The sequence below is a fragment of the Meriones unguiculatus genome, chromosome X (assembly GCF_030254825.1).
Source record: "Meriones unguiculatus strain TT.TT164.6M chromosome X, Bangor_MerUng_6.1, whole genome shotgun sequence".
NCBI classification, from domain to species: Eukaryota; Metazoa; Chordata; class Mammalia; order Rodentia; family Muridae; genus Meriones; species Meriones unguiculatus.
Window position 1 is genome coordinate 128,421,682 of NC_083369.1, and position 18,531 is coordinate 128,440,212.

The following is an 18,531-nucleotide window of genomic DNA, read 5'->3' on the forward strand; positions in this document are numbered from 1 at the left end:
TCTAAATTGCACCGTAGGCCTCAGCTACAAAGGTTTTGCAGAAATGTGTGACTCTTGGGAAATACACATGTACTGTCTTAGCCATGCTGGAGGCCAGTGATCATAATGTGGGTTACAGATGCAGTTGGCCACTGATGCTGGGTGGCAAGAGCTTAAAAGAAAAACAGGATGAGCCCTAGAGCACAGAAGTGGAAAATTAGGTGGGTGGGTATAGAATGGAAAATGTGCTCCCTCTGGCCATGGCCTGTGTAATTAGTACTGACCTACCGCCTCTCCTGCCCTGATGTTGATACCAAAGCTTTCAGAGATTCTGAATAAACCCTCCTTCCTGGCCAACCAAAGACAAAGATGAGACCACCCAATTTAGTTATGCTGTGGCAAGAACCACATTTAATCTCATCCATGGGCTCAAACTATTCTTGCTCCAAGGCATATGGACTCAAACAATTAAAGTCAACATATGCTTCCACTCAACAGTCATGTCCATTTCCAAGTGGTCATAAATATGTAGCATAAACACTAAGGTCAGGGGACATGCAATGGATGACAACATAAGCTAAAATGACTCTAGAAACTAATACTTTTCACTTCAAATGACATGTTTAACTTCATTTTGCATTCATATTTAAGGGTAAATATTTCTGGGAAAAATAATTTCTGTTTTCATTCCAGCTGTGCAACAGATACTGTGGAGATCTGTTGCAAGTGAAAGAAGCAAGACAAAACTCCGGCACACAAAGGACAATGACAACCAGAAAGCAACAGCCCCATCCTGCCCTAGCATTGAAAGGATCTGGATCCTAGGTGACAGCATTTCCAATCTATTGTCCTCTGTCTCCCTCTGCTGTTCTTCTGGAGAAGTTTCCCCTTACAACAATGAGAAATCATGTACTAGCTGCATCTATTTCTATGCTCTCCCTGCTGGCCATAATGGGAGATACAGACAGCAAAACAGACAGCTCATTCCTGATGGACTCTCAACGATGCATGAGGCACCATTATGTCGATTCTATCAGTCACCCATTATACAAGTGTAGCTCAAAGGTAAGAACAAGTTCACTCCAAAGTCTTTGGAAGATGCTCCTCTCCCTCATTAACAGAGGATGGAAAACAATGACCAGAGTCCAAACTGCAGCTCTATGACTGGCCTGTAGAAACTGTAAGGGAATCTTTCTTTGGCATTTTCCCACTATGCTTTGCACTTCCGTGTCTACAATGGAACTTGTGCAAGCTTATCCTGTTGTGGGCGTGTCTTGTGTCCTTGGTTGGGGAATTAATGAGCAATAATGTTCATTTTCGATGAAGAAAAATAGGGGAAAAAAGGGAAAAGTAAGACCTCATTTTGGATTCATAGGACATGCTGGCTATTCAGTCTAGTCTAGTTAGTGAACTCCAGGTTCAGAAGAAGACCCTGTGTTAAAAAATAAGGAAGCAATTGAGGAACAAACCCTCTACCAACCTCTGACCTCTACAATCACCTGCACACACATGTATACTTGTCCAGGTACATGCACACATATCACACATGCTTCTGTATATGCAAACACACATACACCACATCACATATGCAAAACGAAGAAGGAAACATGGAGATAGAACCTGTAGGTTATGATAATTTCTTCTACTTCCATCAACAACAAAAAGACAGGGAAGCTGTGGAATGCAATTGGACAGTGGAACATACTCTTTGAGACTCTTCAAAGGGTTTTCTGAACAACCACAGAACCAGCTATGTGGTCTAAAACTTCCTCCATGTGACATATTTGTGTTAAAATGAATCCAGAACTAAGGGTGACAATTTGATCCTTTATCATTTTATCTTGCTTAGCAGTTTGTTCTTATTAGCAGTAGGTAGAGTGATTCTTGTACACGTCATCTATGACTCAGTGCTGAGGAGAGGTGTGCAAAGTAATGACATGCTAATGGACCACCAAGAGTGGCTGTCACATAGACCACCCACAAGGAGGCACAATGTAGGATGGAATAGATTCCAAATGAGAATTCTCATGACTATCATTACCCCAGTCACAAGCACTAAATTTGTCGACACTTAGTAAATAAGACTTTGTTTAGCGCAACTTCAAAGGGTTTTCACATTAGTTCTAAGACTAAAACAACAAAATCCATTTAAACACTCTCATATGTCTTTCCCTGATGACTAAGGATGTTAAGCATTTCTTTAAGTGTTTCTCTGCCATTTGATATTACTCTATAGAGAATTCTCTGTTTAGCTCTGTTCCCCATTTTTAAATTGGATTACCTGATTTGTTGCTGTTTAACTTCTTGAATTCTTTATATAGTCTGGTTATTAGCCCTCTGTCATATATAGGGTTGGTGAAGATTCTTTCCCAGCCTGTAGGCTGTCATTTTGTTCTGATGACACTGTCCTTTGCTTTGCAGAAGCTTTTCAGTTTCATGAGGTCCCATTTATTGATTGTTGCTCTTAGAGCCTGTGCTGTTGGTGTTCTGTTCAAGAAGTTGTCTCCTGTGCCAATGAGTTCAAGGCTCTTCCTCACTTTTTCTTCTGACAGGTTTAGTGTCTCTGATTTTATGTTGAGGTCTTTGATCCACTTGGACATTAGTTTTGTGTAGGGTGATAAATATGGATCTATTTACATTTTTCTACATGAAGATATCCAGTTAGACCAGGACCATTTGTTGAAGATGCTATTTTTTTCCATTGTATGGTTTTGGCATCTTTGTCCAAAATCATGTGTCCATAAGTATGTGGGTTTATTTCTGGGTCTTCTATTTATTTCATTGATCCGCCAGTCTGTTTCTATGCCAGTAACAGGCAGTTTTTATTACTGTTGTTCTATAGTACAGCTGAGATTTCACCTTACACCCATAAGAATGGCTAAGATTAAAAACTCAGGTCAACAACTAAAACAAACTGCTAGAAAAAGATAAGAGAAGCAGCTTTGTAACCATGAATGCTTAGAAATTGCTTCAGAAGCAGATAGCACTAGTATTTAGCATTTGTTAGTCCACTGATGATATCTTCCTTTGTTGTCCTCTATAATCATGGTGAAAGGAATGGTTATAGAAAATAGTGGCATTTATAAAAAGTTGAAAATGAGCTGGGGGTGGATTTCAGTATAAAGCACTTGCCTAGCATGTTTGAAGTTCTAGTTTCCATCCTCCTAAACAAAAAGAAAAAAAAAAACTGAAAATAATCTGGAAAGATTGGTCAAGATGATGGAAGACTATATTAGCATATTTACCTAAGAGGGGAATTATCAAGTAAGAAATGTCATTAATGCAAACTCACAGGATTTGAGCATGACTTTTAGAAATGAATTTTAGTTGATTGTTATTCACCTTTCCTTCTTCCAGAATGCTACAGTTAATAAGTGTAAAATTGTGATGATAGAAGAAATGTTTGTAATTTCATGGGAACAATCTGTTTTCAAACATCCCCAAATAATCCTAAATATAGCAATAGTTTATGTAAATGCAGCTTGTAATTGTTAACCTTCCTTCCTTGGCCACAGAAAATATGCCTGGCAGAGTTTCAGCTGCCAGACCCTTTCTGGATTAAATTTTCTTTATGTATTCAGGAATAAAACTGTCTTCATTTGAAAATATTCTATAGTCCTTAACTTTTACAGACCCTGACTGAGAGTTTCTTTAATGGATATCATCTGATGAACCTGCTTTTTTTCAAAGATTGGCATAAAACAATTTAGCCCATGTTCAGAAAGAAAAGATAGGGCAGATTTTACATCTCTACACATATTTTTCTCAATATTATAGTCACGGCCATTTTTTTTGGACACATGACCAGTCCTTGCCTATCAGTTAATGCTCCTGACTTGAATTTATCTAGTGGATGTGGGCTCCTGAATACAGATGGAATGTACATATAGCCCAGGGAAGAAAGGGCACTGGCTTTGACACCTAATCTGTGTCACTAACTTTACAATATATATACTAAACATTACCAACACAACTGACATGTGAGTGCTGTCCTTGCCGTACTCCAATTAAGGAAACCTACAATCCAGAAGAAAAGAAGGATTGGGTTTCTTGATGCCACATAGTCTGGGCATGGCAATGTCTTCTTTAGAGAGTTCCCCCCACCCCACTACCTGATTTCTCATAATGAAGAAATGCTCCTCATAGTGAAGAAATGTAAAAAGAATTTAGGAGCTATTATCTAGAATCCAGGTCCATCTGTTTATGGTAATGATTCTTATGCTACATTTTTTTTTCTAAGAAAAAAAAAGAAATAATAGATAAATCTTTTTTTTTTTTCTGGACACCTTTAGTGGGACTCTCTGTCCATCATGTCCCTGCATTTGACCAGTTTTAGGTCCTGTCACCCTTCACCCAGAAATTCTGGAAAGAACTAAGACTCAGGCAGAAAAGACTGACCCATCAAGAAAGGAGGAATGGCCACTGTTTATATCATATGCGGTGGCTTTGTTAGTGATCATATTGCATGGGACTTGGTCCAAGCAGGCCTGGGAATGGCAAGTTCATTTCCATTGTTCCCAAGAAATCACATTTACCTGAAATTATGAGTAAAGGCCATGAAGCAAAACTGGCTGAATATATGCAGTTAGAGAAAATTGTCTGTCTGGAAAAAGGTGAAGGAACTAAGGCATCTCAGGCTTCGAAGCAGCAGAGATTTGGTTTCCAATTCTCAGTTCACAGCTTTCCAATTGGGTAGTTCTAGAAAAGCCAAGCCAGTGTTTGGTGTTTCAGTTTCCTCCCCTGCAAAAGAAGTTGTTTTCCCAAGGGCATGGGGATGCATGGTAATATTTGTAAAGCAATTTGCAAGGCATCTGTCCTATACTAGACATGTAATAATTACTATTATGATTTTGATGATAAAGTGGTAAACTAGATATGTATTTCAACCCCCTTTTCTATTTCAGTCACTACGAAAATTTTAATAACTGTTGGGATCCCTGCAGCCTTAAAGGATTAGGAAAGGGAACACCCATACGGCTCTGTTCGATGTGGAGGTGGTGGGGTGAAGAGCAGAAGAGCAAAATAAATGTAAAGCACTGTGCTGGGTGCTAAGAGGGGAGATAAAACAGAAATAAACTCTATTGACTGCCTTCCTTCACCAGGTGAGTGGAGGGTGTGCAAGGATCAGTTCTGACCTCTGCCAGGCTTGATTTTCAGAAACCTGGGTTGGCAAACTGGTTACATGGGTGTCTGAAGCCCAATTTGGTGAGAAGTAAAAGACTGTGGTGGTCCCAGGCAAGGGAGTAGAACCAGGTTCTAAGGAGCAGCAAAGAGTTGGGGTGAAGCAGAACTCCTCTGAGTGAGAAGAGACAGCAGGTGGTGAGAAAAGAAGGTGGTGAGTTGAGGAGATAAAGGCTGTGAAAATTGCCAAAGAAAGATGTAAAATTGGGAAGGCACTATTAGGAACTCCAAACCATCTCATGTTGCTGCCCCAAAAGCTCATAAGATAAATGACAGGCATTAGGGGTATAGAGTTTATTAATTGATTACTTGCGATATGTGACTTGATTTTTGTCTTTTTTATTAATTTTTTTATTATTACAATTTATTCATTTTGTAACCCCTCACTCATTCCTTCTCAATCCCACCCTCCCTCCCTCTTCTCCAAAGACCCTCCCTCAGTCCACTGATGGGAAGGTCCTCCTCCTCTTCCATCTGATCATAACCTATCAGGTCACACCAAGACTGACTGCTTGTCTTCCTCTGTGGCCTGATACAGCTACACTACCCACTGGGGTAAGTGATCAATGAGCCTGTCACTGAGTTCATGTCTGAGACAGTCCCTGTTCCCCTTACTAGGGATGCCAATTGGAGACTGTGCCTCCATGGGCTACATCTGTGCAGGGGTTCTAGGTTATCACCAAGCATGGTCTTTGGTTGGAGTAGCAGTCTCAGGAAAGAACCCTAGGCCCAGATTTTTTTAATGCTTTTGCTCTTTGTGGAGCTTTTGTCCCCTACAGCCATCTCCCCCTTCTTTCATAAGATTCCCTGCACTCTGCCCAAAGTTGTGCTTTTAGTCTCATCATCTGCTTTGATACCCTGCTGGTTAGAGTCTTTATTGGCCCTCTGTTTTTGGCTCCTGTCTGGTTGCCTGTTTTCTTCCTCTTCCTATGTCTATCCTGTTTGCCTTTCTGAATGTGGACTGCTCATCTTACCCAGTTTCCTACTTCTTGCTTAGCTTCTTTAGATGTATAGATTTTAGTATGTTTATCCTATATTATACACTTATAAGTGAGTATATACCATGTGTGTCCTTCTGCTTCTGGGATACAGCAGTCAGAATGATCATTTCTAGGTCCCACCATTTGCCTGCAAAGTTCATGATTTCCTAGTTTTTAATAGCTGAGAAGTATTCCATTGTGTAAATGTACCACAATTTCTGTATCCATTCCTTCAGTTGAGAGACATCTGAGTTGTTTCCAGATTCTGGCTAATACAAATAAAGCTGCTACAAACATAATTGACCAAATGTCCTTGTACACGTCAGCATATTTTGGATAAATGTCTAGGAGTTGTATAGCTGGATCTTTAGGTACCACTATTCCTAGTTGCCTGAGAAAACACCAGATTGATTTCCAAAGTGGTTGTAAAACTTTACATTCTCACCATCAATGGAAGAGTGTTCCCCTTTCTCTACATCCTCTCCAGCATGTGTTGTCACTTGAGTTTTGATCGTGGCCATTCTGATGGGTGTAAGGTGAAATCTCAGGGTAGCTTTAATTTGCATTTCCCTGATGACTTAGGATGTTGAACATTTCTCCTAAGTGTTTGTCTGCCATTTGATAGTCCTCTATTGAGGATTCTTTGTTTAGCTCTGTACCCCATTTTTATTTGGATTATTTGATTTGTTGCTTTTTAACTTCTTGAGTACTTATATATTCTGGATATCAGCTCTCTGTCAGATACGGGGTTGGTGAAGATACTTTCCCTGTCTGTAGGCTGTTGTTTGTTCTTATGACAGTGTCCTTTGCTTTACAGAAGCTTTTCAGTTTCATGAAGTCCCATTTTTTGATTGTTGATCTTAGAGCCTGTGCTGTTGGTGTATTGTTCAGTAAGTTCAATAATTTCAAGCCTTTCTCCACCTTTTCTTCTAACAGGTTTAGTGTGTCTGGTTTTATGTCGGGGTCTTTGATCCACATGGACTTTATTTAGTTTTGTGCAGGCTGATAGATATGTGTCTTTTTGCATTTTTTTTACATGTTGGCATCCACTTAGAGCAGCACCATTTGTTGAAAATGCTATTTTTTTCTATTGTAGGGTTTTGGCTACTTTTTCAAAAATCAGGTCTCCATAGGTGTTTGGATTTATTTCTGGGTCTTCTATTGAATTCCATTGATCCACAATTCTGTTTCTATGCCAGTACCATGCAGTTTTTAATTTAATTATTATTGCTCTGTAGTACAGCTTGAGATCAGGGATGGAGATACCTCCAGATGATCAGTTGTTGTATAGGATTGTTTTTGCAATTCTGGGTTCTTATTTGTTTGTTTGTTTTTCCATATGAAATTGAGAATTTTTCTTTCAAGTTCTGTAAAGAATTGTGTTGGTATTTTGGTGGGAACTGCATTGAATCTATATATTGCTTTTGGCAGGATGGCTATTTTTACTATGTTTATCCTACCTATCCATTAGTATGGGAGAGCTTTTCATCTTCTGTTATCTTCTTCAATTTCTTTCTTCAGAGACTTGAAGTTTTTTTCAAACAGGTCTTTCACTTGCTGGATTAGAGTCAAACCGATGTACTTTATGTAACTAATGGCTATTGTGAAGGGTGTAGTTACCCTAATTTCTTTCTCAGCTCTTTTGTCTTTCTTATACAGGAAGGCTACTGATTTTTTGAGCTAATTTTGTATCTAACCACTTTGCTGAAGGTGTTTATCAACTGAAGACATTCTCTGGTTGAATTTTTGGGGTGACTCATGCATACTATCATATCATCTGCAGATAGTGATACTTTGACTTCTTTCTTTTGGATTTGTATCCTCTTCATGCCCTTTATTTGTCTTATTGCTCTAGCTTGGATTTCAAGTACAATGTTGAAGAGATCCGGAGAGAGTGGGCAGTCTTGCCTGATTTCAGTGAGAATGAATTAAGTTTTTCTCCATTTAGTTTGATGTTGGCTATAGGCTTGCTGTAGATTGTCTTTACTGTGTTTAGGTATGTGCCTTGTATCCCTGATCTCTCCAAGACTTTAAACATGAATGGGTGTTGGACTTTGTCAAATGCTTTTTTGGCATCTAAGGAGATGATCATGTGGTTTTTCTCCTTCAGTTTGTTTATGTGGTTGATTACACTGATGGATTTCCATATGTTGATCCACACTTGCATGCCTGGGATGAAGCCTACTTGGTCATGGTGGATGATATCTTTTATGTGTTCTTGGATTCGGTTTGCAAGTATTTTACTGAATATTTTTGCATCAATGTTCACACCAGAGATAAGTCTGAAGTTCTCTATTTGTTGATTTTTTGTGTGGTTTAGGTATCAAGGTGACTGTGGTTTCCTAGAATGAGGTTGGTAATATTCTTTCTGTTTCTATTTTGTGGAATAGCTTGAAGAGAATTGGAGTTAGCTCTTTGAAGTTCTGGTAGAATTCTGCAGTGAAACCATCTGGCCCTGGGCATCTTTTGGAAGGGAGACTTTTGATGACTACTTCTATTTGAGGGTGGGGGTGATATATGATTATTTATTCTATTTACTTGATCATGGTTTAGGTTTGGTAAATGCAATCTATCGAGAAAAATGTCCATTTCATTTAGATTTTCAAATTTTGTGACATATAAGCTTTTGTAGTAAGAACTAATGATTGTATTTCCTCAGTGTCTCTCATTATGTCCCTCTTTTTAATTCTGATTTTGCTGATTTGGACAGTTTCTCTCTGCCTTTTATTTAGTTTGGCTAAGGGTTTGTCTATTTTGTTGATTTTCTCAAAGAACCACCTCTTGGTCTCATTGATTCTTTGAATTGTTTTATTTGTTTCTAATTCATTGATTTCAGCTCTTAGTTTGATTATTTAAAATCATCTACTCCTCTTGTGTGTCTGCCTTTTTTTTTTCTTAAGGTTTTTAGGTAGGCCATTAAGTTGCTTGTAAGAGATGTCTTGAACTTTTTTGTGTACGCACGTAGTGCTATGAACTTTCCTCTTAGCATGGCTTTCATTGTGTCCCATCTGTTTTGGTAAGTTGTTCCTTCATTTTTGTTGAATTTTAGGAAGTCCCAATTTTTTTTTCCATTTCTTCTCTGACAAAGCAGTTATTGAGTAGAAAGTTGTTTAGTTTCCATGTGTATGTAGGCTTTTTACTATTTCTGTTGCTTTTGAGGTCTATTTTTAAGCCATGATCATCTGATAGGATATGAAGGATTATTTTGATCTTCTTTTATCTGTTTAGGGTTGTTTTGTGCACATTTATATGGTCAATTTTGGAGAAGGTTCCATGAGGTGCTGAGAAGAAGGTATACTCTTTTGAGTTTGGGTCAATAGTTATGTAGACATCCATTAGGTCCATTTGATTTAGGACCTCTGTATATGCCATTATTTCCCTATTTAGCTTCTGTCTAGATGATCTGCTTCTTGTTGAGAGTGGACTGTTGAAGTCTCCTACTATTAAGGTGTGGGATCAATGTGTGATTTAAGCTTTAATAATGTTTCTTTTATAAATCCAGGTGCCCTTGTATTTGGGGCATAGATGTTCAGGATTGTGATGTCCTCCTGGAAGATTTTTCTTTTGATGAGAATAAAGTGCCCCTCCTCATCTTTTCTGATTAATTTTGGTTGAAAGTCTATTTTTTTTAGATTTTAGGTTAGCTACCCCAGCTTGTATTCTGGGACCTTTTGTTTGAAAAACATTTTTCCAGCCCTTTGCTCTGAGGTAGTTTTTATCTTTGTTGCAGAGGTGTGTTTCTTGGATGTAGCAGAATGTTGGATCCTGTTTCAGCAGCCACTCTTTTAGTCTGTTTCTTTTATTGCAGAGTTGAGTCCATTGATGTTGATAGGTAATAGTTACCAATGTATGTTATTTCCTTTTATTGTGTTACTTTGTTTTAATATTTTGTTCATTTCCTCTCTATATGCCTCTATATGTGCCTCTATTTGCTCTTCTACATTTGTCATTATTTGTTTGGCTGTATTTGCATGTATGTCTTTGAGAGATTTGTTCATTTCCTCTTTATGTGTCTCTAATAACCGGATAAGCATAGGTTTGAGCTTATTTTCCTTTGTTTATGTTGAATTAAAATATCCTTTGATTTTTGTGCTTGCTGGTGAAGCCATAATGTTTTCTTTTATGGATAACTTTCACTGTTTGTTCCTGGAGCCTGTACTGCAGACTGGGTCCATATGTCTCTGGTGTCCGGAATATTCTTCAGGAAGATCAAAGAGGTCCACTGGTTTGTGAGTGGATGTTGGTGTTTCAGCTGTAGCTAAGGGAGAAAGTTAGCTGGTACATGTGCGCAAGTGCAGGAGTGTGCATAGAGGTGTGCCTTGGAGGACTGGGTACTAGTGCATATAGATGTCTGGAAGGGTGGAGTGTAGGTGCAGGTGGGAATGCTGGCATCTTTGGTGGGCTGAAGGATCATGCACAGGTGCCCTGAATGCCTCTGTGACCCACAGGCCTGTCTTATTTTTCTTCAGGCACTCAGATCTATCTGGGTTGTACCATCTTGGCTCCAGGAATTGTTTGCCTGGACTCCACTGGGAGACCCACACAAAAGGGACTTCGATGTTGAGAATGCTGTCCCAAGGATCCGTATGTTGCCCACAGTTTGGGTGTGAGTGAGAGGTTCAGATGTCTAGCTGCTAACATAGAGGGACCCTGGATCTGGGGTTCTGTATGCACTCTCTTGAAGGCATACTCACTCACCCACAGGCCTATGCAGAAAGCAGAGGGTCCTCCCACACCCATTCTCTGCTCTCAGATTTGGGCCTGTATGGCCAAATGAAAGTGTAAGAGATCTGTTAGTGGTGTCCATTGTTTGGCCACTATGTAGGGAGGTCCATAGTTGGGCCTGCCTCTGAAGTCTCAGTCACCATTCAGGAAGGCTGGTGCTTGGGGCTGTGGCAGCCACTGCTGCAGCAGCAAAGGAAGGAGGCTCATGCTTGTATCCAAGCTGTCCCAGCTTACAGGTTGTCTCGTCTAGCCCAGGAAGGCTCAATATCGATAGTCTAGCTTTGGCTCCCCCTCCACTCACCAATTTCAAGGTTTTGGATTTTCTGTCCCTCAGTATGGTGTACACTGGTCACTGCCATCTTGGAGCCCTGATTATTTTTTTAAATAAAAACAAATTTATACTGAATGTCTACTATGTCCAGGCATCATGGAAGTTGCTAGAGACAAAAACAAAGAGGGGGAAAAAACAGTGAAAAGTTGACCCTTTATAATTCTTGCAGGTCAACACGATATAAGAAAGGGAAATATTCTATATGCAAATGCCTCCGCATCTTTTTTATTTATGGCTAGGTGACAGTAATAGACAACAGTCTGACATTGCTGAGCTCTCACTCAAAACATCAAGTCTTACCACCTCTATGCTACTTTGTTTTCCTGGTTGCCATTTTGTTGCTAACTTCAGCCTGGCACAGACTCTTTGAATATTGACCTGGTTTCCTAGACATAAGCTGAATATTCATATCTTGATGTTGTCACACTTGAGGCAAGGTTTACTGGAAGTGGCAATGTTCCTGGGATGTTTTGTAATGAGATCACCTTGAAGAAAGATATACCCATCTCAGTCATGAATCATATCCTCAGAAGGTTAAAATGGAAGAATGTTTCTGGGTATGTTCAGTGCCCATTATCAAAGCAGCTCTGTTCTGCTCTCCCTTCACCCGCCCCCTCTCTCTTTCGTGTGTGGTGTGTGTGTATACGTATTGAAAGGATCAAAATTCATTAACTGTTTCAGTGTCTTGGAAGAAGAGGCAACAGAAAAGATATAGGAGGGATTTGATTTGACAGAATGAAGTTAAAATGACACTAATGGGGGAATAAAGACATGCACAAAGGCAGGTGATAGGAGAACTGGGGACAGTCACGTGGACTCTTAAGTATTTAAGCTTGCCTGGAGCAGGGAGTGGATGATGAGAACAGATATAATATTGGAAGAACTTGATACTGAGGCAGTCATGGTAGGTGCTGACAGTACATATATGTTCATTCTCTTTGTGCATAAACAGCTATTGAGGAGCAGGGGCCAGGTCCACTGAAGGTGGATATATGTCCTCTCATCCTAGAGATCTTGTCCTTCACTGTGAACTGGGCATGGAACTTGAGATTATGAAAATATTTAATGAAATCATATTTCAGCTAGCTTGTCTTCAAGTTGCCCTTTAAGACTTGCCCATTTATGGACAGCTAATATCCTGATAAGTTAGGGTTATCTTTGACTCACTATGTGTGTCTTACTGGGATGTGATATTCCACACTGTCTTTGATCCTTCTTAATTATTCCTGCTGGCACAGGTTTGTTTTATTAAAATGAATCTCTAAAGACTTATTTTGAATAGTGGCTGAGTAAAGGCTTCAGGCTTCAATAGATTATCTGGATTAAGGAGCAGCAAATTTTGCACTGTTCCTCCTTTCCCATGGATTGTTAGATAAAAGAGAGAATTGGGGAAAGTCTTGTTCGAGAGATGAGCATAGACACCAGAGATGGGCCCTTGTGTTAATGATCTATGGCATAATACACTCAAATCTGTTTGGGATGGTGTTTATTCTGCTTATCAATTTGAAGAACAGGCAGGTTAGGATCAAAAGCTTCAGTAGAATCAAGACAGTTTACAGCATCTACTTTCTCTCTGCCTTTGTGACACTGAAGTCTAGCTTATTTCTCCAGTAGTCCTGCTAGGTTTTTCTGCTAGGATCTCATTGAGCGTTTAGTTTAACCACATAAGATGATGAGAGGGATTACCTCTCTAGTGAACATCAGCAATAAATGCTAATTACCAAAATATTAAAAGGTTACATAGAATAAAGAATCAAGCTACTCCATCTCACTCCTGCCTCCCAACCCTAGGATTCCAGGATCTTTGAATATGAGCTGCCCTTCATCATTGAAGGATACACTCCTGTGTTAACACACATTCAAGGTATCTTTTCTTTTGGTTTAGCTCAAACTTTTTGAAAAAACAAAGCAACTGAGTCCACCTGCCCAGTAAGGGCAGTAAGTTTTATTGTTAAAACTTACCATGGCCAGAAAAATTCTTGGTTATCTTTTTTATCACCCTGAACATCAAAAACTTGATGGTTTTGACCTGACAGTGCCAAGGAAAGAGATCAGCATCTTTCCTTCTTGAACTATGAACTCAAATAGGGCATGCTTTGGAATCTGTTCTTTATGCTCAGTGTGCTCAGGAATATTGCCACACCTAAAGCGTTCACCGGTGTGACTACATACAGGCAGGCTCTCATAGAAAAGCCCCAAGCTTTTTTGTTTGTTTGTTTTGGAGGGCTGAAATTTCCCCCCTACTCCTTACTTCTGCTCTTAAAAAAAAAAATCAAAGAGCCGTTTGTCCATCTCCTTAAGCTGTATGCAAAGTGTATCGTGTGTACATTTTTATGAGGATAATTTTGATTTTTTTATATTGAGTCCTTTAGTTTTTGGATTTATTTCTTTTTATTTTGTGTGTATCTGTGTACCTTATTATCTGTATGTGCGTCATGTAGGTGCAAGGGTCAGAGAAGACCAGGTGAGGGTTTTGGAACCCCTCTCTCCCCTGGAACTGGAGTTATAGGCTGTTGTGAACCATGTGATGCAGGTGCTGGGAAAAAGAAGCCAGGGCCTCTCTAAGAACAGAAAAAGGTCTTAACCACCAAATCATCTCTCCAGCCCCTAAATTAGAGTCTTGCTACAAAGAACACATAAGTTCTGATATAGCATCCCAAACCTTTGGAAATAGAGATGAGCAGAGTGACTATCTCTAAGCGACTCTGAAGATGCTGACATAAATGGTGCAAATAACAGATATAAGGTATAAGGCCATGCATGTACTCTCAGGCCCCCAACTGTACCCTACTTCTCAAGTTCATTTTCTTCTTCCAATGGCAGCACTTAGAATGTTTCTTCCAAAGCAATGTTTAGTGTACTTCTTTTCTTTCTACAAAGACCACATTTTCTCTCTTTAGCTATTTCCCATTGGAACAACCCCCACTTTCACCGCTTCATTCTTCACCTCTGTTTACTCCTAGATTTTAATCTGAAGTGACATGTGGATTGTTGTTGTTTGTAGAATTGCAATATATTTGGGCAGTGTTAGACTTCCATCCAACAGGAGAAACTCTGGTGGCTTTTGTTATTGTCATTGTTGTCTTTTGAAGCAAAGTGGTAACCCAGGCTAGTTTTGAACACAGTATGTGCTTGAAGATGACCTTGATCCTTCTGCCTTTACTCACTAAGTGCTTAGATTCCAGCTCACTGTGAAGTGCAGTGAGGGCTTAGAATCACTTAACATCTTGAAAATCCTGGACACTTTCAAAGTTTAATTCAAAATGGTATCAGACCGATATTGTTGACTGGCTTCCCACAAACCCTTAGGTACTAGGGATTAAATCCAGAGCCCTGTGTATGCTAAGCAAATGTTCTACCACTGAGCCACATCACTTTAAATACAAGTTTTAGTTTTACCAATAGATTCTGATGTGTAACCAGAGACTGGAGTCCCTGGTCCAACCCTGCAGGAATCAACTAGGAGTGTTGGGGTCTTTCATAGTATGCTGTGGTAACCTAAAGTTTTGGTATCTGCACAGAGTAACCACCTCCCTTTATTTCTCCAGATGGTGCTCCTGGCCAGATGTGAGGGTCACTGCAGCCAGGCATCACGCTCAGAACCCTTGGTGTCCTTCAGCACTGTCCTCAAACAACCTTTCCGTTCCTCCTGTCACTGCTGCAGACCTCAGACCTCCAAGCTGAAGGCTCTGCGCCTGCGCTGCTCAGGGGGCATGCGACTTACTGCCACTTACCGGTACATTCTCTCCTGTCACTGTGAGGAATGCAGCTCCTGAGGCTTGCTGCTGATTGGCTTTCTGACTGGAACAACCACGGGAGCACGTCAATCAGCCAAAGAAGGACTGGCAAGAAAAGAGTTAAGGCAGACAAAGATGGAGCAAGTCCCACAGGACTGCGCCTAGTCTAGTCCTAAAGACCCGATATGCTTTTGACAGAAAGTGACACTGGGAACTCATTTTCCATTCCTATCTTCTTTCCCTGAAAGAATTTCTTTTGGTTACTTTTCAGATTCAGGCATTTCCCCTGTTGGCTCTGAATTTGGTTTGGGTTTGTGACAACTCTACATTAGTGGGAAAATGTGGGGCCCTGTGCAAGAGTGTGCCAGGCAGTCTGTATTTGGTGCTTATTAGGGAAGAATTTACCCAACTTTTCTTAGGGGATCTTCAGTTGTTGTTTTACCTTGTCATTTTGGTTTAAGATTTGCCTCTAAAGGTTACCTGTTTCAAGTTACAGACATCAAGTCCATGTATACGTTTAGTGAGTTTAACTGCTACTAAAATAACTAACACACAAGTTCTTTCATGAGACTGCACAACTCCTGACAGCTATGGTTATTATTCAGAAATTACTTGAGAAATATAAAGGTGGCATAAGGAATGTATAATCTGAAGGCTTTTGCAGGTAAAGGATGGTAAGCTTTTGTGAGGAAGTAGGCTTTCAAAGACTCTCACACACATACACTCAGATGGGTCCTGCACTGACTCTGGAGAAGGCATATATTATTAGTGGCATGGAGAACACACAATACTCATAATTAAGAATTAGTCAAGCATGTAGGAATATATTTGTAGGTGTGCAATAGCTTCAGCCATGTGTTGAGCATCATTCTATAACATCCACCTTTATATGTGAGGCTTGTTACCATAGTGATGGCGTGGCATACCCTCTGAAAATTTCTTTCCAATATATTTTTGGTCTTTGAGGCTCAAAATTTGAATTCTCCCCATGTTTTGAAATAAAAATAGAGTATCTTCAAAATTTTGGCTGTGTAAATACTGTTATTTCCTCCCTATGGTCCACTTTCATCTCCTCCTCCACCACCACCACCACTCTCTCCTTCTCCTCCTACTATTCTTCCCTTCTTTAATGTTCTGTGATGTGGATATAAGATAAATGTAGTTGCTTTTTGGACACCTCCAAGGATATGGTAAAAGCATGGACAATAAGAGGAAAAATGAGTTCCAGAATGCAGCAACAACATATTGTGGTGGGTGGGCTTTGATGTTGGTCTCAAATTTTAGCACAAAATCTGATGTGTTCTGGCTTCCTTGGGTACTGTGGTGTGAAATAGAAATGCCTCATCCCTTTTGAATCTCTTCATTTTTTTATCAGAAGAGATTAAGTATCCATAAGTCAGGTCAATTGATCTATCAGAACAGAGTCCACAAACATCAGTTGAAGGTCTGCACCATTGAAGGTCTGTGCTCCAAATCTAATGATGCTACTACGATCTTCCTCAGCACTGCAGGAATTGTGACATTGGCATAGCATTATGTCCACATCAGGCACCTCAATGTGAATCCCATGAAACTTCAGTTTCCTGGGCATCCTTGACACCACACTGTACTGACTAACCAGAAATGACAGTGTTTCCCATTTTTAACACAACTAACTGATAAATTATTTTTCCTGCAGAGATGATGGTTTTCTACACTTTTTGGTACCAGTTCCACACTATTTTATGAAAGCCAGCAGGGTTAAAATTCTATTCATGGTGTTGAAACAGAATAAAACAGTAACAACAAAAACCTTGAACTTGATTTTAACCTCCATTAGGGTGGAGCTAGCCAGTTCACTGAATTGAAAGATGTCCTCATCCTGAAAGCAAATTTAAAATGGCAATTTGGACAATTATACGAAGAGAAAATTGTCATGTGAAGAACTAATTTTAACACTGAAAGTTATGTAGTTATGCAAACCTGTTTTTGAGGTAGAATCTTGCTGTTTCCCAGGCTGGCCTTGAATTCTGAACCTTCTTGTCTCAGTCCCCCAGAGTGTACTGCCACACCCAATGGCTATAATTCCTACCAGATAATGGAAGGATTTATTTCTGGCCAGACTTGTGTATTTCTTTCCTGTTGCTAATCAAAAGTAGGAATGGCTAGAAAGATCGCCCTGCAATTACTGCTCTTTTAGAACACATGAGTTTGTACCTTAGGACACACATCAGGTGACTTACAAATGCCTTTAACTTAAACTTCAAAGGATTCAGTTCCCCCTTGTAGCTTCTATAGGTATTCATCCATCCACAGACAGACAGACAAATGAAAATAAAGTAAATACTTTTATTTAAGTAGAGATGATATACCTGTACCTTTAAAAATGTCTCTTCTTGGCTTTGAAATGCCATTTGACTTTGAGAGTCTATACTATAAAGCAACAAACCCAACTCTTTATTTGCTTCTTAAATGTGTAGGACTATGCCTGGGGGTGTCATATGACTCAGATCTTCTAAAATATTCAGAAGCCATAAAAAAGGCCCAATTCTATTACATGGTCCTCTGTTACATAATATTTAGAAAATACTTGCAACATTTAAGGGCCTTTAACAAGAATCCAGAATCTTCACTAATTATATATAAAAAAGATGCCTACAGAAGTCCAGGGACTTGGATTTGAAACTGGAGACCAAACCTCCGGCTCATGACATCCATGAAAGTCTCCATTTTCCTTCACCAGTCAATAGCACTCTGTTATTTTTAGAATCTAGCATGGTGCATAGAATGGAGAAACTGGAAAAGAGTATGGGGAGACAGAGTGAAGTTTAATAGCAATACACCAAAGCTCAGAAAGAAAAAAATAATAATAATTATTTTTTCCCCTAAAGACTTTAAAATAGCCCTGGGAACCTAGAAAATTAAGATGTTATTGGATATTAAGTTACTATGGAATTTGTACTAAATCTTTAAAAAATTAAACATATTTAGCTCTATTCTAGTGTTTACCCCTAAGGACGGAGAAAAAACCAAATGAAAACATTGATAACTTATGAACATTATTCCTGGAATGCCTAAGAAATGTTTGCTTCCCTTCTCCATTTACTATGCATGAAAAAAGGAAATTAAAATGTGTTACAGTTTTTACAGCCTACATCTTAGAAATCTATATATTAACTCATAATACTGGAGGAAAGAATTTTTGTAAATTGATCCAACTCCTATTATTTGTGAGCACTTAATAATAATAAGTTACTACTGCAATGGAAGAGAAAGAGCCTTCTGAACTTACATGATTTTCCTCACATCCTGGATTCCTAGAAGTATTTTTTAATGTCCTATATATATAGAAAGCTCTTGAGTTTTCTCTAGAAATTTAGAATGAAGGACCAGCCAACCTTTCTTTGTTCTGATGAAATGGCAGTGTAGTTTCCCTTAAACCATGGGCTTACTTACTTACCTAGTACATTATTTATTGTTAAATAGAGCAAGCTGTGTGTGCATTTGGGCCAGGGGACTGTTAGACACTTAGACTGTCATCGTGACTTAGGAGGACTTAAAATATGGATTTACTTTTGGTTATTTCCTCAGATCCTACTGAAACATGAGTTTTGAGAAG

General features: G+C 39.3%; 1 protein-coding gene across 6 annotated transcripts in view; it reads left to right on the forward strand.

The window, feature by feature from the left end:
* Positions 1-15,954, forward strand: part of Ndp (norrin cystine knot growth factor NDP) — a 30,132-nt gene extending 14,178 nt beyond the window's left edge. For 5 of the 6 annotated variants that reach the window (XM_060374564.1, XM_060374563.1, XM_060374568.1 and 2 more), the window contains 3 exons: positions 673-1,044; positions 5,590-5,715; positions 14,745-15,954. In XM_060374564.1, coding sequence (XP_060230547.1) covers positions 877-1,044; positions 5,590-5,715; positions 14,745-14,972 — 522 coding nt within the window. In that variant the 5' untranslated portion in view covers positions 673-876 and the 3' untranslated portion in view covers positions 14,973-15,954. The remainder of the gene's footprint in view (positions 1-672; positions 1,045-5,589; positions 5,716-14,744) is intronic. The other variant, XM_021628306.1, reaches the window with a different exon arrangement.
* The last annotated feature ends 2,577 nt before the right edge of the window (positions 15,955-18,531 follow it).